The sequence below is a fragment of the Heliconius melpomene genome, chromosome 5 (assembly GCF_056956725.1).
Source record: "Heliconius melpomene rosina isolate 202511_hmr_F chromosome 5, ASM5695672v1, whole genome shotgun sequence".
NCBI lineage: Eukaryota > Metazoa > Arthropoda > Insecta > Lepidoptera > Nymphalidae > Heliconius > Heliconius melpomene.
In genome coordinates, this window is record NC_140393.1 from 5710698 (window position 1) to 5734110 (window position 23413).

The following is a 23413-nucleotide window of genomic DNA, read 5'->3' on the forward strand; positions in this document are numbered from 1 at the left end:
TGGCACCAAGGCAACAGCCCGGCGTCGAGTTCCGCCACTCAACACACAGTGCCTCGAAAAATTCGGTGTAGAATGGGGAACAGAGTGTCTTAACACTAGGTTCCCTATACAGCATGAAGCTGATTTAATTTAAGCGAACTATTGTTTAAATTTAATAATTCTTTATTGATGACCCTAGAAAGATAACTTGTAAGAAAACATACATTTATTATTGTAGATTATTTAACTTTACGTATATATTATTTTGCCTCACATATGGCAGAAGGGTAGACAGAGAGAATTTGTGTGAAAAAACTTCATTCCCTACTGGCGCAACTTAACCCCGCGCTTTGTCCTACCAGAAAAAATCTGAGAATAATTGCAATATCAAATATTTCCCTCGAGTGAAGATCGAAATCCACATTGCAATGTATAAGAGTATTTAATACAAAAATGTTTTTTTATCATTTGACTGCCATACGCTGATATAAGTAGTATGTGAATACGCACCTGACGAGTATTGGTGTGGCGCGGTCGGGCGGGTGGTGCGCGGAAGGTGGGCGGTGCGGCAGCGCGGGCGACTGCACGCGCGCGTCCGTTGCCTCGGTGGCGCCCACGGGCATCATGTTGACGGGCACGTTGTCCACGCGGGGCGCGGGCCCTGGCTCCGCATCGGGCGCGGGCCGGTCGCCCACGTTCGGGGAGGCTGCGCCCGCTCTGTTTGTGTTACTCGCATTAGCGGCGGCCTCGAAAGCACTCGCTAGTATCTTTTTCTTAGGCGGTTTCATGATTGGCGTGGGGTTGGGCGGCGGGACCACCACCGTCGTCGGTGCGGAGGTCGTTTTAATTTCGACTTCCGCTTTAACTGGGACGACGGGTTCGACCAATTTCATAATCTTAGGTTCTTTTATGATGTCTTCTCTCTTTGGATTGTCATCACTGCTGCCTACAGACGCATCAGATAAACTTCTATCTCTCGTTCTCTTTGCACCTCTAGGAGACTTTCGTGTGTCACCCTGTGATACTTTTTCTGCATTTATTTTGGTTCCAGTTTGCCTAGTAGCTCTTTTTTTGTTATTCTCTGTATTATTTTTGTATTGTGCTGAAGAACCTTTTATGACATCATCAATGACATCATCAACAGTACTTCTTTGGATATCCTTTTCTTGTAGTCTCCTAGATTTACGAGTATTTATAGTGGAGGGCGGTACATAACAAAAACGTTCATCTTCGCTGACCTTAGGTTTTTCTTTCTTACATTGGTCTTTCGGGGTTATACTAAGTGTTGAGGTTGCAATGGAATTAGAGTGCCCAGAAAGAGGACTTTTAATTGTCAAAATTAATCGAGGTCTTACTTCGTTTTTGTTAGGAGAGTTAACTGCTTCATCACCAGAGTCCTCGTGAAAATCATAAACGTCACCTGGCATATTATTTAAATTACTACTGACATAATCTTTGATTTTTTTGTTTACTTTTACTCTACCTCTACCTCGCTTAGAAGTTCCTCTGGCCGGTTTGGATATCTGTCGAGTTTGCACTCTATCAGCTTTTTCAGATTTTTTACCTCGACCACTACGGCCACCTCTTTTACTACTTGGTGTTGTTGTTATTGGTCTTTCCAAAACGGATTCTTCTGAAACACTACTGTCATTGAATGTCTCAGACTTATCATTTCCTTCATTGCAAAATTCATTGATACTAGATTCAGGATTAACAGATATGTGCTCATCCACAGAAGACTCGTTCTGAACCATTTTCTCTATATTTAATTTATCATTTTCATTCGATGTGGGGATACATATTTCACTGGTTTCTTCTTTTTTCTCCTCAGGTGTTTCTTTACATAAAGAATCTACTTTTTTAATAACAGATTCAATGTTGACGTCTATGCCTGACCAGTAATCATTTTCGTCAATATTTTTTATTTCATTACTAGTATTCTGATTACCCAAGAACCCTAAAAATTGATTTTTGTTTTCTTCAACTTCCAATTTTATTGCATTTTCTATATTATTAGGAACTTGATTTGTTTTATGCATTATTGCTTGCTCTGTATCTGTTTTGTCTTGCTGATTTGCATCAATGTCATTATCTTTTAAAGTCTTTTCCTGTCCTATAGTGTCTTGAAGTAAAGGCAATCTCTTTTCCTCTTTTTCTGACAAATTGTCGTTGAGAGGATTTATGGCTATTATTTCTGATCCATGTTTTTCACTACCACTGTATTCTATACGTTTAGTATTTTCTAAACTCGTCCTTCTGACATGGTTTTGATTTATCAAAGTAATATTTCTTCCGACATTTATTTCCACTATTTTCTCCGGGTGGTTGGTTATTTTTATTTCATTTGTTTTGTCTTTTAATAATTCTTCAAAATCTGTTTCACATTTGGCTATGGTTTCTAAAAGTGGTATGGGCTGAACTGGAGATTTCTTCTTATCTTCTACTTCCTTATTTTGAATCTCTATAGTTTTATCTGCCTGCTTTAAATCGTGATTCTTCTGAACAGAACCTAATACGGTTGCGGGTAAGTGTTCAATATTTTCACTCTCACTTCTACTATGTAACCGTATAGTAGGCTTGGGAGTTGAACTTGTTTTAACCAATAATGGGGTCATGACAACATTAGCTAAACTCGAAGTAGTAACAACGACTGTGTTCGATGTCTCTGGTTTAACCAACGATGTATGGGGCTTTATAGTAGCCATAGATAAAACTGAAGTTGGAGGAACTTTATTCTGATCTAGTTGTATTATATTAGTCACAGGAGTAGTCGTCAGTAGTCTCTGCGAATTAATGGTATGAATTACGTTCGACGGATGTCCTCTATTACCTGACGAAGTTTCTTGCAATAAGGCTGGTTTCACCGATCCTTGTATTATGGATGGAGAAGAATGAGACGCACTCGCCACATGTATAATAGGTGTAGATGCTAAAGAAGTAATATGGTTGTGTTCCGATTTGACACTTTGATTTTCGCGTTTATCCATTAATTGGTTTTTGTTATTCATTAAGACTTTATTAGAAAGATGTAAGGTAGAATTCACATTGGCGACGTGAAGCGAATTTTGCATTGAAATAAGTCGATTTTGTGCCATAATAGTAGGAGAAGGCGACTGTTGTAACCGATTTGGCGATAGGATAATTTTTGCAGTCTCATTAATACTATCGGCCTTTCGAACTTCACTTGATATTATTTTTGGCTGGTGCATTATTGGTGAATTATGATTGCTTCCTTTAGTTTGTTGAATAATGTTTGCATTTAATTTTGGAAGAGATGCAAGAACTGGGGTTACAGGAAGCCTATTGAAATGTATTGGAGTACCTTGTGTTTGAACTAAAACTGAGTTAGGCCTGTTAGGTGACACCATAGGTCTTGCACCATGTGGGATATGCATAGTTTGAATCGGACTAAGTTGCGGTTGTTGCATTCTCACTACAGTAACTTGTCCTGGAGATCGCTGTTGAATAGCACCAGGTGAAACCATTCCGGTTGAATTTATATTTTGAGAAGTATTTAAGATCGCCATATTCCCTAACCGAGGAGATGTCATGCCCTCTGTTTGTTGGTTGGCTTTTGGACTTAGTAATATAGGTTCATTAGTCATTCTAGGCGAAATAACAATTCCTTGTGGCTTCTGATAAATAATATGTGGTTCTGGAATTTTTATGGTTGGTGGCTGCATTGATGATACTTGAGGTCGTATTATCTGATTAATAACTTGATATGGTGCGCTAGGTCTATTAGAATTCAAAACAGGCCTTGGTGTGTTGTTAATATGTACATTTTGATTTTGAGGAGCTTTGATTTGAACAATGTTAGCTGTTATATGCTTTGGCTTATTGTCATTGTTGTCTGTACTAGCTCCTGAGCTAACGGGAATATTTAAAACTTGCGGTTCTATTAGCTTATTGTTTGATAGCGTCCAAGACGTGATCACGGGTGTAGCTGTTGACGTGCTTTGTTGTAAATGATCTTGTTTTGTCACAAGTGCTTTTATTTCATCTTCAATTGACTTTTTAGGCAAGTTACTTGATTCCTTAGTAGTAGTGGTTACTATAGTCGTCTTAGGTTTGGCTATAATAATATTGGGTGTTTGATTGGTTGTCTGAGGTATACTCACTTTTGTATTATTGTTAAGTGATGAATTAGTTGAAATTATGTTTACTGGCAGTCTTTCAATAGCATCTTGGTTATTTTCTTCACCTTCTTCTGTATCAGTATCGATTAAAAGAAGATCATTATCAGAAACTGGTGTATCGGGCTTAATTTCCATTTCACTGGCGTTTAAGTTTTGAACTGCTTGTCTCATTTCTTCTGCATCTTCTTCTGGCATAGTTTCACTTTCAATAGGAGTTGTTTCAATTTCTATATGGTGAGCTGTGTTACTTTCTACTTCTTCATAACAACTGTCAAACGTGTTAATCTTTCCGCCAAAGCTTTCACCCAATAATGCTGCAACAGCATCTTCAGTTTCTTCTTGTGAAATAATCGCACGAGGTTTTTCTTCTACTTTTTTGTCAATTTTTCCATGTGAATCATTAATTATCTTATCAATTTGTTTTTCATTTTCATTTTCTAGACTTGGTATGCTTCGGACAGCATCTTCACTTATTTTTACATCAGTGTCGACTTCAACTTCTACATCATAAGGTGGTAATATATTTTTGGAGCTGTCAGTATCAAGAGGTGGTCCTGTTGGTAATGGAACTTCACTTATATCTTGAACGATATTTTCTATAGGTGGAGGCATAGGGATATCATTTACTTCAATGTTTTCTGTAAGATCGTAATCAATTTCAATAGCATCATCTACTACTAAGCGATTCGGAGTGTCACATTCGTTATTTATTGAATCATTATTTTCTTCGTGTTTAATTTCAAAAGGAGGACTTTGCGGCAGGTTAGGAGATTCTGACAAAGATTTGCTGTCATCTGATTTATCAGTTAATTCTACCTTTTGAATATCATTAGGAAGTGGTATATCTAATAACATAGTCTTCGGTGACAATTGAATATTATCTATATAAGAATCTTCATTTAGTTGAATTTTTTCATGATGATAATTATGATTATGATGATGATGGTGATGATCTTTTCGATTTTGTCTATCCTCTTTATTTTTCTTTTTCTTCTTCTTTTTGTCTCTCGAATCTTTTCTCACTTTTTCGTTATATTTCATTAGATTAAGTGATTCCTCTTTATAATTAATATCGATAAACTTAAGGTCGTTGTCTGAAGTTTTGGAAATACAATCAGATATGCCATGTTCTGTTTTATCATCATGTGTATTAGGTATATCAGCAAATAAACGAGCTTCTATCGCTTTACTTACTGCATCTACATCAAGACTATTCTCATCATCACGTATGTAATGTCTCTTTTCCTTTCTTTTCTTGTCTCTTCTTCGTTTACTGTCATCTTTATCTTTATTTTTAGATTCGTCGCAATTGGAGATAATTTTTTCACTTATATTTATTGTAGAATCGAACTCTGCGGGTGTTAATTCCAGTTTATTGCTAATACTTCCGGCGTCTCTATCAGACTCATCAGACAGAGGTCCAAATATATCTTCCATTTTTCCGTCTTTTTTATTGTTATTAGAAGAAAGTTCTATCATACCGTCATACGACTGATTGGGAGAACGTTTCTCTTTTTTCAATTTATTTTTTTCATCACGAGGCTCATCTGTATCAACACTGTCTCGTATTCTTTCTTTTCGTTTTTCTTTCTTGTTACTATGCCGACGACTTTTTTCGGTATTTTTATGTTTAGAGCCAGTTTCAGATTGTATATCGTGGCCACTTTCAATTTTAGTTTCTTCATCAGAAAATGAAAATTTATATTTCTTTTGTTTCTTCTTGTGTTTTTTGCGTATTTCAGAGGAATTTCTATTAGGAGGAATCGATTCATTTTCTGAAGAAATATCATTATGGTAATTTTTAGGAAATGTCATTCTGTAATCTGACTCAATTTCTAAATTTGGCTTAAGTCTACTGTCATCGCTATCACTCTTACCAAACAAATTTAAAAGAGACGTTTTCTTAATTTTATCATCACTCGATTCTTTAAGCTGTATTTCTACTTCTTTACACTTTTGAGAAGATTCTGAATCTGAAAATATCTCCTTTTTTATTTTATCCATAAAATTAGGACTTTTACCTAGTGTTCTTTTCATGTTTTCGTCATCAGAAGTATCGGACATGATACGAGACCTTGAATTTTTACGAGATAGCTTGTTACGGGAATCTTCTTCATTGCTTATTACATCAAAGTAATCATTACCTCTACTACGGTCATATTCAAGACTTGATCCATGTGATTTTTCTCGTTTTTTACTGTTTGTAACAATGTGATCGTCATCACTAGAACTATCCATTGACGCCTTATGAGGTTTACGTCGCTCATTTTCCGAATCACTATCCTCATCCCAGCTTGATCTTTTCTTTTCCTCTCGTTTTGCCCTACTTTGTTTCAACTGACTAAACTTAGCTTTGATCTTTTCTTGGCGTTTTTCTTCTTCTTGTTTTTGCATGTTTTTACAAGACCTAGCTTTAACTTTGTCATACATCGAAATATATGTAGGTCCATCATCAACAATATCGAAAATAGAATGTTTTTTAGGCTCATCGGAATCGGAGCTGTCTGAACTTTGCAACTGTTTACGATTACGTCGTTTGCTCTGCTCTATCCTCTCATCTTTACTTTTTCGATCAGTGGACATTCTTTTCTCACGTGCGGCTTCCTTTTTCTTATCTTCGTGCTTGTATTTGCGATCTTCTTTTATTTTATTTCCATGTTCTTGTTGATTTAAAGCATCTTGCTGCATTTGAAGTTCTTGAATCTGCTGCAATTGTTGTATACGCTTCTTTTCTTTCATTTCTTTTCTTAAAGCTCTTTGTCTTTCATCTTCTTCGCTTGATCTTAATTCTAGAGTCGCAAGGAAGTCAATATTACTATGCAACGATTCCGATGAAGCATCAGAACTTCCAACTGTTTTATCTTCATTTTCCACGGGAGGGCTCTTCTTGATGTTCTTTTTTTCTAGACTTGGAACCTCTTTTATTTCGTTATCTCTAGTATGTAGAAATATGTCATCAGGTGGCTTTACTTGATTTTTTTTATCATCTTTTGTTTTACTTTCTATTATTTTAGCAAAATGACCTTTGCTAAATTTAGTGGTTTTATGTCGTTCGAAGCTTCTAGCATCTTTGGAATCACGGCGATCTAGTTTACTCTTTTTTGAATCTTCATTAAGGTAATCTACGCTGTCTTGGGACGACATTCTTCTTTTGTGACCAACGTGTGAGGGTAAGCTTGAACAAGAATTTAATCGTTCTTTCCGTTTAGAGTCCACGCTTGGCGAATCAAGGGAATAATGCCTTTGTTTTTCACATCCATCACCTTTACTCTTTGATGAAGTGTCTCCATAATTTTCACTTTTACTTTTATGATGTTCTCCAGAATCTTTTTCCTCTTTTATTTTGGTTTTTAAATTCGATTCTCCAAAATCTTTATTTTCGTCTTTATGTTCACTTTTAATTTTCGCTTTCCCATCTAGTTTGCTATGGTCATGTGATTTTAATGGTTCCTTCTCCTGTTCATGTTTATTTATTACTTCAGGACTTTTCATTTTTGACTTTGGCTCTTCTTTCGTCTCTATAACATCTAAATCTCTTAATTTCGATGCTGTTGATTCGTGAGATGCTCTAGAAGCTGTAGAGTCCGTCGAATCTTTTCGGCAAATATCTCTAGAAGATTCATCTCTTGAACTTTTACGACTTTTAGACACGTCAATTTCTTTTTTTGAATCGCGTTTACTGTCATTATCTTTTTTGGTTCGGTCATGTTTATGTTTGTCGTCTTTTTTTATGCTTTTGGTTAAAATATCAACTTCAGAAAGTTCTCTTTTTCTTTCTTTTTCAATTTTATCTTTTTTATGGTTTTCGTGTCGTCCATGTTTTTCATCATGCTTAGTTTTATCAACGTCGCGTTCTTTTTCAGAGTCCTTCTCAGACTTTAATTTGTCACCCTTTTCTGAATGTGGTTTATTATTTAAAGTCTCCTCTTTACCTTTGCGTTCTTTTTCATTTTTTTCGAGTTTAAAATTTTTACTTTTAGATTTTTCCATATCTTTCTCAATTCTTTCTCTGGTATGCTTTGATTTTTCCTTATCACTTTTAGTATGGTCTTCTTGTGGTCTATCGATATCAATTGTTATACGGTCTGGAGAAAATAAAATGTTATTAATTAATTTAGTTTTATCAACAGATTTATCACAGTCTACATTTTCTTTTCCAGATTTATCTTCTTTTTGAGTAAGTTGAGTACCAATTTCATTTTTTTCTTTACAATTTTTCTGATACTTAGTCTCTTGATTGTTTGGGACGTCAAAATTTTTCTTAGATGATTCAATACAACTTATTGCATTCAAATGATTACTGTTATGGATTTTATAAGATAAAGTCTCTTTTGTAATGTTATTCTGACATCGTTCAGGTTCGTTTTTCATTCTAATACTTGATTCATGTAATTTACTTTCCTGTTCTAGTTGCAACTTTATATCTTCTTGTATAATAGACTCTGATTTCATATCAAATTCTTTCTTAAAAAAATATTTTTCAGAAGAACTCAATGGTAAATTTAACTGTAATTCTTGTTTTATTAATTTGCTGTCCTTGGTGTCCTCATTTCGTAATTTTATATCTTCTCGGAAGCAGTTCCTTTCATATTTACTTATAATAGAACAATTAGTTTTAATGGTAAGTTTATCTTCAATATCCTCTTTTTTGATTATCATTTTATCGTCACTGATATTTCGAACATCTCTTATCAGTGTATTTGGTGTCTTCTCTGGGGTATCCAAACTGATGCTTGTTTCAAGACATCTATCTGAACCAGGTTTTAGATCATTAAGTAATGGTTTTTCGTCTGTAATAAGCAAAGAGTTTCGTCTTTTGTTCATGTGTTCCTCAAAGTCACATCGTTCGAGACCGGGTGATAGTTTCTTCTCGACAATGTCCAACGATTTGTCTGTAGAGGGGGTTCTTCTCGGCCTTGTTTCATTATCCAAGTCGATCTTGATAAGCTTTTCAAGTCGCGAACGCTCCAAATCTTCCGGTTCCGGTGGTTGCGATGCACCTGCCGCATTAAAAGGGTAACGAAGTATCCGCGAGCGCGGACTGCCTCCGGGGCTGGGCACGCGCGCGCCCTCCAGGCGCTCCGAGTCTTCGTCGAACACGGAGCGCTTGGCCAGCAGCGACAGCACCACGTCGGAGGGCTTCACCTCGTTGACGTCCAGCTCGAGCAGACGGTGGCGCAGGCGCGCGCGGTCCGGCGCGGCGCGGCCGCCCACCGTCCAGCGCTCGTACTTCTCGTCCAGCGAGCGGATGCGCTCCTCTAGTGAGGGCGAGTGCGGCGCGGAGCCGGCGCTGGAGGACGAGGCGGAGGGCGGGCGTGGCGGCGAAGCGGGCGCAGCGGGTGCGGGCGGCGGCGCGCGGGCTGGCGCGGGCGCAGCGCGCAACAGCTGCACAGCGAACTTGGGCAGCGGCAGGCTCATGGGCAGCGGCGGACGTTCGCGCGGCGGGCGGCGCGGCTCAGCGGGCGGCGCGTCGGGTTCGTCGCGCAGCGGCGTGCCGGAGCCGTCGCGGCCGCCGCGCCGCCGGTGGCGCCGCCGGGACGCGTGTCCGCGCGACCCCGACCGCGAACGACGTGACACGCCGCTCTGACCGCCTGCGCTCCGGTGACGTTCCTGAAAGACACCACCACTCATTCACTCAATCTCATTTACCACAACTCGCTATGTTATAACACCATTCTACCGGCATAACCAATTTGCATATTGAGAAAAGGTTACACTAAAAAATTAAAGAACGTGTATATGAAAGGATTAAAAATATTTACAATAAAAATTAATTCTCTCATGATTATTCACGTGTAGACATATTAATAACTTGCAAATAAATCTACTATAAATATATTTATACTACAGTTAATGTATATCTACTATACAATCTGACGTCTACCTTTGAATGTTTTCTTTCCTCAGGACTGGAATCTCGCCTATGCTTATGGGCTCGATGTGGCGACACCACAACTGACTGAAGTCGATCCTCGTAATTTGCCTCATCTGTTTGTGGACTAGATCCTAATTCATCATATACCCTGCAACAAAAATATTCTTGCTAATTTTGAATGTCATTTCACACGACTTTGTTTGTCATAATAATAATAAATTTATTTGTAATTAGGTTAAAATATAGAATAACCTGTATCTTCTATCAGCCGCATAATCAGCAGGATCGTAATGATCGTGAGTGTTGTATCGCGGAGTCCTCGAGGACGCGCGCCCGAAGCTCGGTGCCCGGGAGCGCGTCGCGCCCGCCTCGTAGCGGAGCGAGGCGGCGGCTGCGGCGGAGGCGGCGGACGGAGGCGCGGGCGCGGGTGTGGGCAGCGTGCCGCCGTGCTTCTCGAGTTGCTCGTAGAAGGCGTCCTGGCACTCGCGCGAGGCGTAGTCGACGCAGAGGCGCGGGTGATCGGGCTCGGCGGCGGACAGGGCGGCGGCCACGCGGCGCAGCTCGCGCACGGCGCCTCCCGCCGCCGCCGCCTGCTCGAAATGCACGAGCGCAGCGCCGGCGGCGCGGTCCACGCACACGGAGGTGGCGGCGCCGCAGCGCGACACGGCGCCCAGCACCTGCTTCTCCGTGTGCTCGGTTAGGCCGTCCACCCACACGCACGTGGTGGCCACGGGCTTGCCGAAGCCCAGCTTAACGCGCGAGGAGCCCACGTGCTCGCCGTCCATGGCGCGGATGGCCTCCACCACGCTGGAGATGGACGCATACTGGCAAAAGGCGTAGCCGGCGCCCCCGCCGCTCCCCTTCTTTATGTCGATCTCTATTATTCGCCCGAAATGTTTGAACTTATCCCTCAGTTGCTGCTGCGTCACGTCCTTTTCTAAGTTTCCAATGAATAGCGTCCGTGTCGCCTGCAATTTTCAAATTAATTTGGCTACTATAATTAACTCAAGAACTAGTTAATAACTATAACACCGTCTATCCTTATAAATAATTAATATTTATTCTACTTATTCGTAGATACTTAAACTATAATACTTTCAAGTTAAATGCATTCGAAGAGTTAATAAATCTGACGAAAGGTATGAAACTACTCCTTATGCCAAAAACTTGATAACTTGTTTTAAAAATATGCATGTTTATGTCTATATGAAAGTTCACGATATCGAGATGCAGTTAAACCACGTTAGTTACTTGTGTTAATATTAGACAAAGTGCATCATTCGATTTCACCACCCATATGCCTCAAAAAGCAGTTAAAGGAAACAAAGAAGTGATTTGTTATAAATTATACCTAGTATATTATGTACCTATATTAATTATTTTATTCTATAAAGTTACTAAAATATAATAAAATTGTTGTATAAGCATATGATAAAAGTATGTACCTACATATGTTTAGGGATGAGATAATACTCTAGTATTTTTAAATATAATATAAATCAGCTTCACGCTATATCCCGGACACTGCAGGGTAGGCAGAAGGAACCTATTGTTAAGACATTCCATTCCCCAATATAATATTTAAAATTTATTTAAATCTAACGTACTATCACTACTATGGTTGTCCTACCAACCTTCGGATGGTATTCATCGATATCAGTCTCATAGGGTTTCGCCGACTCCGCGTCATCGTCGCAACTTTGGTGGGGTGCCACTGAGATCTTGCAACCAAAAAAAAGCTTATCTTGAGACACTTCCAGTGCCTTTTCTACGTCGGACGGCTTCTTGAAACGGACGACCGCGTATCGATCAGCATTCTGACCGACCACTTTCACCCACACCACCTTCCCATGTTTCTTATATTCGTGATAAAGACCGTCTTTGAGTGAACTGTCGGTCGATCTTGTCGGCAAATTCCGAACGCAAATCGCCAAAGGTCTTCCGTTTGCCGTCGACGGCCACTGGAAAATAAACGATATCCCTATTTAGTTTATCAATATTTCCTAAGTGTAAGCACTGTTTGATGAATGAAAATACTTCAAAAACTTACCTGATGCGTAAGCGGCGGTGGAGTCCGCCTCGCCGAATGGTGGTGCGAGTGGTGCGCGGCGGGCGTGGATGCGCGCGACGTGTCGCTGGGCTCTGGCGAGCTGGACTCGGAGCGCGACGAGCCCGAGCCCGACAGCCGCCGCCGCCGCTCAGTGCCGCCGCCCGGCGTGCTGGGCGCGCTCTCCGCCCCCGCCGCCGCCGCCGCACCGACAGCCCCGCCCGCGGCGCCCGCGTACCACCGGTGGTGAGGAGTCGTCCTACGACATTCATTACTTTAAAACATTTCAATATTTTGTTCATTTCTTCATCCATTAAATATGTAATATCAATTTTACAAGGGGTGTTCAATGTATTATCGGTATCGGCATGAAAAAATACATAATAACCCAAAACTATTCTTATTTTTCAATATAGAGCCCGAAAAAGCCCCATTTTCAGGGAAGAGTTCAATATGTAACATCTATCACTTTTTTAATTTCTAAAATACTTTTTATTTTAACCCATGTTTTTAGTACAATAAAAAAAAAGCATTGTTAAAACTTTAAAGCCCATTTTTTTTGGTTAGGTTAAAATAAAAAAAATGGAAGAAGCTTTGTTATATGTGATTTAAAAAATATGTTTGATAATATTACTGCAAATTCAATATTATTATTACGACGTTGCACTTGTCGATGAAATAGAAAGATTTAAAAAATTCATGCCAGCATGCGTTTTAAGCTATAATTTTTGGAATGACAGAATTTGTATATTTTTCGCAATATGTATTCCTTTCCACAAATAGCAAGAGTCAGTTCATCATGTTGTTTTATATTACACCTTTCGACATTTGAAGGAGACGTAGCGTATGGTGCAGTGGAGTTGTTCCTCTGGTACCTGCCATATGCCGCAGGGGTGTTACCGCGACGGCAGAAGTCGGTAGCACTGTCGTTGGTACCTCTCCACGTGGCCGGCGCTGCCGCTGACGCAGCCATGGCGCACGCGTTACCCGCACTCTCTTCTCCTCTAAAACAAAATAAAAATATTTTTTAATTCGGACAAATGAGCATCACCACCTTATAATGTTTTCGCAAGTGAACAACTGCAACAGAAGCGTTGTGGACCTGTACGTACGTACAAATAGATAAATTTAATTAACTACGTTTACATTTTTACGAGTATAAAATGTAACACACATTAATATAAAAAATACACTCGTGGCATCTTCGTTTTTTGTTGTTTGTTATCCCGTAAACTCAAAGCATTCTTATACTTTTTCAGTTTCATGTTGTGTCCCGCACATATTAGGTAAGGGTCAGGCTAGTGTTAGATACTCCGTTCAAATCAAAATATTTCTGTTCCTCACTTTACCATGCATTGCGCAATGAGTGCGCATGGTGGAACACTAATACAGCACTTTGTCTCGTTTCCAGAGCGAGGAAATTAAAATATTGAAGAGACCTCTTATAAAAATTATGCTGACATAAATGTACAATAAAGCACAGTTCGATCAATATAAAACCAGTAACGGCGTTGTTATCTTTAAACGTAGACAATATAGACAGTCCCTAAATAAAAGGTAAGAAGATCGAATAGTAATATACTTTATTAAATAAATTTGGAAAAAGATTCAATTTTTACTGTCATTTATATTCAAATGCAATGGCGTAGTAGGTATGCCTCGAGATATGTCATCTGAGATACAATGTCTAAAAATGTTAGATCGTAAAAGTACTTACCTTTTCTTTAAACTTGCCTCTAAATATCTACAACAAATAAGTAAAGACGCCGGTTATTCTGACATTTAAATGTTTGTATTTTTTTAGAAATAATGTATCTATTGTAGCAATTGTTATTTTCCAAGGACTTTTTTTAAATCTCTTTTAGTTAGTTTTAGTTATGGAATTATTGACTGTCAATTATCTCTCAGTATAATCTATGCATCATTGTTTATTTATCTATATATATAAAATCGAAAGGTCACTCACTCATCACGAAATCTCAGAAACTACAAGTGCTAGGAATTCAAATTTTGCATAGGAGTTACTTATAGGACGTAGGTGCTCGTTAAGACGGGAATTTGCAATATTCGACTTCTAAAAGGTTGTTTTTGGGGTCGAAAGTTTGTATGAATCATTACTACAAATGCTAGGAGTCTCAAATTTTGCATAGACGTCACTAGGACGTAGTCATGGAGACAGAAGTTAATAATAACATAGTTCACGCGGGTGAAACCGCGAGCGGGCCGCTAGTTTATTTATAAGGCCCACCAACAATTGATACAATTATTATAAGCCATTATTACAGCCATTTAGACAACGTTGCATTATTTGTGACAATGAACCAAGATTTTGCAAGAATGCTGCTACAAAAACCAACATTATATGATTTTAGTCAAGGATGCCGTAGTGCCTTCATTTTGTAAACATTCTAAGAGCAAGTGATAAATATCATCTAGACTGATACATATGAGCATTTCTCCGTATTCGACAATTTAATATAAATTTCAATTTAGTTGAAGTAGTGAGTCCGAAGCAAAGTCACTGTCACTGATTGGACCACGGAGTCTCGAGGAAGTTCGTTCATCATTGTTCTATACCGTACACCGTTTATGTTAATATTCCTGCTAATTACTTTTGTATATTGCCTTTAATTTTATCATGATATGTATATAAAGGAATACAAATGTATGAAATTCCTCTTCGCCAATAATACCAACATGTGTATATAGTGAGGGTATTTATCCATTGAATATATAAAGAGTTCTATTGTGGACTTCAATTTTATAAATATACTTCGATATATTATAGGCTATCGGATATTTTCGAACACTTGAGGTTAACCAAACCAATAACCGTATAAAAGAGTGCGCTTTTTAATCCAACAGAATAACACATTTCCTGTAAGAATAAGACAAAATCAATGATAACACGTCGTGAATAGCAATCAGCTCAGTGGCCCTCGTTAGCGGGGTAGTCGGAGAGAACGGAGCGCCAAGCGCTACGGTCTCTACATACCTCTTTCGCCTCGTTCACTGTCATCAACCTCTTCATACATGCCCTCCGAGGGGTCTTCCCTTTTTACTTGACCTTCCTCCAGTATCTTTGGTACCACCTCTCTTACTACTCACTTTTCCATCATAAATCTTTTTTGCCATTCTTTCATCTCTAATTCGTTCAACGTGCCTAAACCAGCTGAGCACGTTCTTCTTCATTAAAATAATTATTCTGTATTTTAACAGTTATAATGCATTAAAAGGTTACTTTTTAATATAGTTATACAGGGTGGAATTGTCAGCGCCACTTTAAATGAAACCACAGTTTTAACTACTCTATAAAAGCCTAATATAATTCGGAAAAAAATAATTCTCAAAAATGAAAAAGTTTTTTTTTTAAACAAAACAAATAATAAAATTATCGTTTTAAAATAAAACGCCATTTGTAAAGTATAATATAGGCACGCACACACCTGTCAAAGCGGCAACGTCGCATACGTATGTGTGCGTGACACGAAATACAGGTATGGATAAAAATCGTGAAATGTAAAAAAAATCCTACGTCCAAACCGTTGAGGTACCTTGATTATTTTTTTTAATATTGGGTTTGAAATATTTTACCCTATATGCAGTTTCAGTAAAAGAAGCGCTGCCTCTTCCACCCTGTATATGCATCATAAAAACGAAAAGAAAAGATGATATTAAATTTAGAAAGTACATAACTACTTTAATTTTTAATTAACGTTTTTTTATCAATGTTAACGCCATTGAATTTAAGATGTCTTTTATACCTTGTCATGTATGGGAGAGCGGGGCCAAAAGTTCCGATTGAATTGATTGAATGAATACTTGATTTCAGTATTTATACAATATGATCAAATTCAACAAGTCTAGATATGTAATCTAGACTTGCAATTAAAACAGTAATTTGGGGCATTCTTACCTTAGATTACAACTAAAAATACCGTAATCGTTACGATAGCACCCACTGTATCTGCAGTGCGAATACCTCAGGCACTTAAAATGTGTCATGGTATCATAAGTACAGAATCAAACAACATTGAAAAACGGGACATTTGTTCATATATAAAAATAAAAGATTCAAGAGCTAAGACACAATATCTTTCACTATTCGAGAAAGTCCCTAATTCATAATAGAGTTCCCATAATAATGTTACAAAATATTTAAAAAATGTTGGCTGTGAGTTTAGTTTTTATTAACTAAATAAATGCGTCAGTGGTTTTAGTTAATAAGTTGTAACGTTTAATAAAATTATCTTCTTTTTATTCACTTATTAATATTTTTTTATATTGATGTTTTGATTGTTTTGAATTAAAAAATACGACCAATGTTGATACTTGATATGTATAATTATATACATTGAGCATTGATGTGCATGTAAATGAGTATGTAAACGAACTCGTGTAAAAGAGGGTAGAAATAAATGAAAAAAAAAGTAAAAGAATTGTGTTAACCAGGGGGTGCAAGAGCGTCCATCAATTATCGTGCTTATTCTTCAGAAGCGAGACAAAGTCTTCAAAAAATATACCTATCACTATAAAAAAAACCTCAACTGTTAACACATTTTTTTTATAGTCTTTTTCACCTACACTACACGACTCGCCCCTTCTTTTACACGAGTTCGTTAACAGTTTAATAAATAATTAGCTTTACGTATAAATACTTTAAAATCTAATAAAATATATTGTTATAAATAATCAAGTATCAAATTTTATAACGATCGACGATATATTTCAATGATTAAAAAAAATATGTATATAATATTTTTGATATCGACTATATATTGTCTTCTAATTAATATAATATGATGGCGTGCAAAAATTTCAGGTCACTCTTATTTTTAATTTTAATGAATAAAATATTTCATCCTACGACCTGTTCGTTTTTTTTAAGAAAATCGATAGAGTGAGAATATGGAAATATTTATTTACGTTTATATTTACGTTTATATTTCCATTTCTTCGCTCTGATGACGAGGCAAAGCTCGGCGTTGAGTTCTGTCACTCAACACGCAATGCCTCCAGATTTTGGCAGAAAGTGAGGAGGGAGTGTCTTAACACTGGAATACAACGTGCAGCTGAATAGAATACGGAAAATAACATTGAATATTATATTTTCTTATAGCTTATTTTAAGTGTATCTAAATTCTCTCTCAATCTAAAATTAATTTCGTCGGTGTGCAAAAATATTGAGCCACTGTTGCATTGGCTCTGTACTGTTATTTAAAAAAAAACAGTTACTTGCTCTTCAAAATATAATTAGTTTTCTTTGTGCAACAATGTTATAAATCACGAATATTTAGTATTGCAATTCGTATTATTTCAAAATACAATATAAATCAACAAATACACTCGGTAGAAAAGTCGGAGTGGTACCAAAGTCACAGAAGACCTGGCTGGAACTGAGTCCACAAAATTATAAAAAGGAAGAGCGTCAATGATCCATGAAAACCGCAGTAGACATTATACAAGAATTGAGAAGTGAAAATTTTACTGATGTTAGTCGGGATTCTGTACTTCTGAAGATTGTAGGGTTAATTGCTAATGGTGTGTAGAAATCTTTAATTAACCAAGAAAATAAAATTACGTTAAGCTTTGCATAAAAAAAAATCATATAGATAGGTCAAAGGTATCTTTTTACTGATAAACTGTAATAATTTCTGCTGTTTCGTTGTTAAAGTAAGACGTGAAACAGGATAAGAGATACAAATTTAGGTACAGAATTCCGATTGCGGTGTAAATCTAATGAACGGTTAAAATTAACAAGAATATACTTCAAAATGAAAAGAAAATTTTACCCAGTGATTAAATAAACTGGTTTATGGAGTTTCTCAATATGATAACAAACATGCTTCGCATTTTGGAAGAAATTATCACCAGAGCCAGAAAGTACGCCTCCTTGACTGGTCACCGCAGTCACAGCATTCGAATTCCATTGAACACCCCTTTGGCAAAATCCAAAGCTTCGTTTTGGTACCAAAAATTAGGCAAATATGACAGAATTGTGGTATGAATAGTTTGTCTCGTTAGTGCGCTGTATTCGTTGTGTTGAAAGGTTGACAACAAAGGTTGAAGCCATATAGAAGTATAAAATAGGACGCCGTCAATTGTCTTGATAAAATTACTGCCAGATATTATTACAAAAATTATTTATTAAAATTGTATATAACAATTATAACGAATACAATCAATAGATTTTAAACATAAGTGAAGACGTCAATAATAATCAATCAGATGATTTCTTACCAGCTTTATTTCACTTAATGTGTTAGTGAATGTGAAATTTGCAAGTTTAATTTGGCCCACCTCCCAATGTCCGACTGACCTCAAATTCGGATTACGATTTAGTTTTGATGATAATTACATATATATCAATAATAACAATATAAAATTACAACGTTAATTTAAAAAATCTTTTTAAACATTTAATTTTTCATTTCAGTACCAGTAATTTTTTAAGTAAAAGTTTGTTTATAAAAAAAATCATAAAAATGAATAGAAGGACCACCCTAGTGAGTACCGCAAACAGCAAATAGAACAGACAGAACTCCTACAAGAAACGACAAAATCAAGGATTTGATACGTCCAGAGCTGACAGATATATAAATGCCCCTTGCATTTAATGTAAAATTTAGTTTAATAAGTTTATATATCTACACTTATAATAAAATCGTAAGACGGTCGGTGTCTGTAGTTGGAAGATATTTAAAAAAAGATTTAGTGGGAACCTTTATAATAACGTAATAGAACCCAAAACAATGATTTATAAAATTTTGTCTGGTGATCTGAGTGTTTGTTCTCGATAATCTCAGAATCGGCTTAACCGATTTAGATGCGGATAGTGAACTATTGGATTCTGGCAAGCTTCCGAAAACATCAAGGGTTTATTTTATTACAATCTGTTAATAAATAAGAAAGTTATGTCAATTTAAAGTACTTAGTTCGACAAACTTGCTAATTTGCCGTAACAGTTATTTTATACAACTGTTTTATTGAATTGACTAAATTGACTTTAGTTTTCAATTTCTTTATTAATATTTCTATTTCAAGCGGGCGTAACCTCGCACGGGACCGCTAGTTTTACAATATAATTATAACGATAATCGTTGTACTAGTCATCAAAGCCTTAACCTTAGTGTATACTAATTACTAGCTATGCATGACGTTAGTTGTGTGCACTTCTCTCTTTAAAAACACTCCGTGCACTTAATATGGAATACCAATACTCCTCGCAGATTTTTAGATTTTTATTTAGGGACTGCTGTATTGTCAAACACTTTACTTTCTGTTCACTTCACTTTACTGTTTTACTTTCTTCTACTCACAATTTACGTAAATATTGAAAAACGCAGTAATTTAATTGTAGCTAACAACTATTCATAGCTATATTTTATGTGGGATTAGGAATAATCAAACTTGAGGCGCTTTTAAGGATAAATAATTATTTATTTAAAGGAACTAGTAGAATAAGCATGTGCAAAATACATCATTATTGGTACAAAACTTTTATTTGTAATGCAACATTGTCATTGTGACGCAGTTTATTTCCTTAGTCAGCACTGACTTATTTTTTATTTCATATTTTAGTTTTTTGTTGTGTGGCCTTGATCTAATATTGGTGTTAAAGTAAGACATTGTTACAGTCATGAATTTTCTCGTCATTATCTATTACGATCTCAACCTTTTCTAATATAATATGTACGTATGTACATATTAACATATATAAATATATCTTTGAAATCACTGTCCTTTAGTCAACAGTTTATTACTAAGAAATAAAAAAAAAACAATTAGCTTCACGCTGTAGGAAGAGGGAACCTAGTGTTAAGACACTCCGTTCCTTATTTTACTAGGTTATAGGACGAAGTAAGCGTCCTAAATTTTATAACTGTAGGTCTAAGGGAAATACACTATAGGTTTAATTACTGTCTAGGTAAAACACGCGCGCATACTGCAAACGTAGTTTTTTCCACATAAATTCCGATTCCGCAAAAATTCCGGAGGTCAGCCCGGATAAAAAGATAGACAGGCAGACAAAAATGTTAACATTGTTTAATGCATTTGAAAAGACATAGTTATATTATTATTACAATTATATTGATATCAAACACAGACCCTTTAATTTTATTTATATGTATAGATAGATATGTAAACAGTATTTTTTTTTCAGCTTTACGCTATATCTAATATCCCGCATATAGCAGAGAATGCAGAGGGAATCTAGTGTTAAGGCTCTACAAAATCGCAAAATACTAAATTAAATCAAATCAAATCAGCTTCGCCTTGTATCCCGCACACAGCAGGGTAGGCAGAGGGAATCCAGTGTTAAGATACTCCGTTCTTCACTTTCCGCCGAATTCTGGAAGCATTGCGTGTTGAGTTGCGGAACTTAACGCCGCGCTTTGCCTCGACACGACTGACCTCAAAATATTAAATAAATTATAATAAATTTTCCCGATTGGGAAACTCAACCTACAATTGTCGTGTTTACAGTCACACGCTTTGGCCACGACTGTCTCATTAAATAGTTTAAGTTTTTTGGGAATTTATTTGATTTTGTTCGCAAAATTCGGTTTATTTAAAGAAAATGTTTAGCTCTACTACATAAAATCATTGTTTTGGGTTCTACTACATTATTAAGGTCTCCCATAACATTTTTTCTTCTATAACTTCCAAGTACAGACAGTGATCTCTCAGTGTCAATTTTATTTTATTATTTATAGACATTAATCGACAGAGATATGAATTAAATGCCAGTTGCGAGTCATTTGTATACATGGTAATTGCCCTGGACTTGACCGTCCTATGAATATCTTATAAGCTCCTTTTACATTAAGACCAAAATTCTTATAGCATTATAGTTGAAAAAAGTATTATAGTATAAAAACAAGTAAGAAATTTAAAAAATATTTTATTAAACATAAACAAAAGAGTATTTCCATGAGGCAGTCGTGACTCAGCGTCACAGCATTTGACTGTAAACGTGATGGTTATGGTTTTGATTCCCACTCGGGGAATATATTATTTTCATCTCCCCTGGTCGATCGGTGGACCCAACAAAACAAAAGCTAACTCTACCCACCTGCTGCTGCTATATGTGGCCTATATTTGCCAGAAAAATTCTATTTCCTCATTTAATTACTTTCTCCTACAATTTGATAATAAAGGAACATTAAAATTATGTTTTGTTTTTTTTTTTTCATTTTAACATTATTTATTAACTTTATGCATATAATATTACCAAATATTTTATTTTACAAGATAATATATATAAAGAAAACTGTATACCGTCGTCATGTCCAGAAGCTGAAACTAATTAGTTTTTAGTACTGTGTACTTGTGTTACACTAAGTTAGTCTCCCCCTAACCCCCGTGATCCATGAAATGGATGGATAAGGAGTTAAATTTAAGATTTTTTTGAAACGATTGACGAAGATAAAACGGTTGAAGGGTCTCATTTTTACAGACCTATATTATTCCTTTATTATTTTATTATTTGACCTATTCATTCATCAAGGTCTATAACCTCTACAGACACCGTACGTATGTTTGATGTAATTATTTTTAAACTTCAGTTACCACTGCAGTTATTACTTTTTATTTTTACCAAAAAAATGTAAAGCGGTTCACATAATACTTAAACTGGTTTTAATTGTATAAGCATATTTATTCTGTATAAAATGGCGGTAATAGGAATAACTTAACTGTACTAAAAATACACGCAAAGTGGTGAAATCTATAATTTAGAAGGGAAATTCTTTGTGGGTCGCAGTGTATCATAAGCGAATTTTTATTTAAAATATAATATTTTACAGCTTAGCTCAACTGCTATCAAGAATCAGATGCCGAAAACAGTATTGCATTTTCATTCGTGTTATATAATTGTATTTTCTTTGTGCAATAAAGTGTTTGTGATTGATTGATTGATTGATTGATAATGTTTGCGTAATTATGTGTGTACTTAGGTACTCAATAATGGGTAAACACCAAAAATACTGAATTGATTTTAGATTTTTTCCATTGCTACATTATTTACAGGCAATAAATCTACGTTGTATTTTTTGTACATACGGTAATTAAAAGATTTTAAATGAAGGATCTGACTCTGACGGATATGAAATGAAGTAATCCTACAGAGAATTAATCTAAAGGAACTAAAGTATTGACGTAACCCAAAGGGTTAGCAGGCTGAAGTAGCAGTGAGTGTGCTGGTCCCATTTGTCGCAAATACGATGACTAGCAGGAAATGTTTATGTTCAATAGAACCAGCCTATCAGTTTTTAAAAGCAGCTAATGTATTCGAAAAGTTAACTCTGTATATATACATCTTTTCTTTATTTCATAGACAAAATTATTGAAATATACTTCTTTCTTTATTAATTTTTAGTGTAATATACCATTTTGTTTCGTACTGGCTTACTATTTGTTATAAGTCAAACATTTATTTGGAAACGATTAAACGGTATTCTTACGACTTTTATTTTTTTTCTTTAAATTAAAAACAGAGAGGCCGTCGTGGCGCAGCGGCAGAAGTGTGACTGTAAAGAGACGTTTGTGGGTTCGATCCCCACTCGTGGAGATGAAATATTTATTTACATTTCTTCGCTCTAGTCTCGAGGCAAAAGCGCGACGTTGAGATCTGCCACTTAAAACGCAAAGCCCCCAGAATTAGGCAGAAAGTTGAGAACGCAGTGTCCTCTTAGCACTAAGTTCTCTCTGCCACCTTTCTGTGCGGGATACAGCGTTAAGATGAGGCTGAAAAACTGCGCTGTAGACAACACGTCTCACAGCATTCGCTGAGCCTCATACACGTTTTACCGTTTTGTTTTCTTTTTGCTTGTATAATTTTTGTATTTATATTATTTTAAATTGTATATAGTTAATCATAAAACGTTAATAAACTTATTTAGAATTTGAATATATTAGTTTTATTATTTAATATATGTATTAAAATAATTTTAAAATACCTACTATTTAAAAAATAATCACGGACATAGGTGCTTAGATTAATTAATTGTATTTTAGTAATTTATTAACAAAAATCTCCAAGAAAACTACAAAATCTATATTATTCAATAATATTCCCCTTTCATACGAAATAATTAATGAGCTGTTACGCTAGCACTCCTCTGCTAACGAATTTTTGATAAATCGTCTGACTCTTATCATTACGTCAGTATCAGTACTTTATCTTTAGGGACACAAAATAATTTAAATGTCATATAATCCCTCGTATATGAGGTCAAGTACCGGCTGATGATTATAATACCTCTTCGTAAAGTAGTCTCTCTAACAACAAACAATAACTTCAAATTAAAAGTTTAAAGTAAGAAATAACATCTCTATATACCTACACAAATATACCTCAAAACATATCAA

At 36.2% G+C, this 23413-nt stretch overlaps 1 protein-coding gene across 5 annotated transcripts in view; it reads right to left on the bottom strand.

The window, feature by feature from the left end:
* The window catches only part of spen (spen family transcriptional repressor split ends), a 65914-nt gene that overhangs the window by 4024 nt on the left and 38477 nt on the right, over window positions 1-23413 (bottom strand). For 3 of the 5 annotated variants that reach the window (XM_085185878.1, XM_085185876.1, XM_085185874.1), the window contains exons 3-8: window positions 12859-13044; window positions 12044-12299; window positions 11628-11954; window positions 10246-10961; window positions 10003-10141; window positions 490-9728 (exon numbers count right to left, since the gene is read on the bottom strand). In XM_085185878.1, the coding sequence (XP_085042004.1) occupies window positions 490-9728; window positions 10003-10141; window positions 10246-10961; window positions 11628-11954; window positions 12044-12299; window positions 12859-13044 (10863 nt within the window). The remainder of the gene's footprint in view (window positions 1-489; window positions 9729-10002; window positions 10142-10245; window positions 10962-11627; window positions 11955-12043; window positions 12300-12858; window positions 13045-23413) is intronic. The other 2 variants (XM_085185879.1, XM_085185877.1) reach the window with 1 other exon arrangement.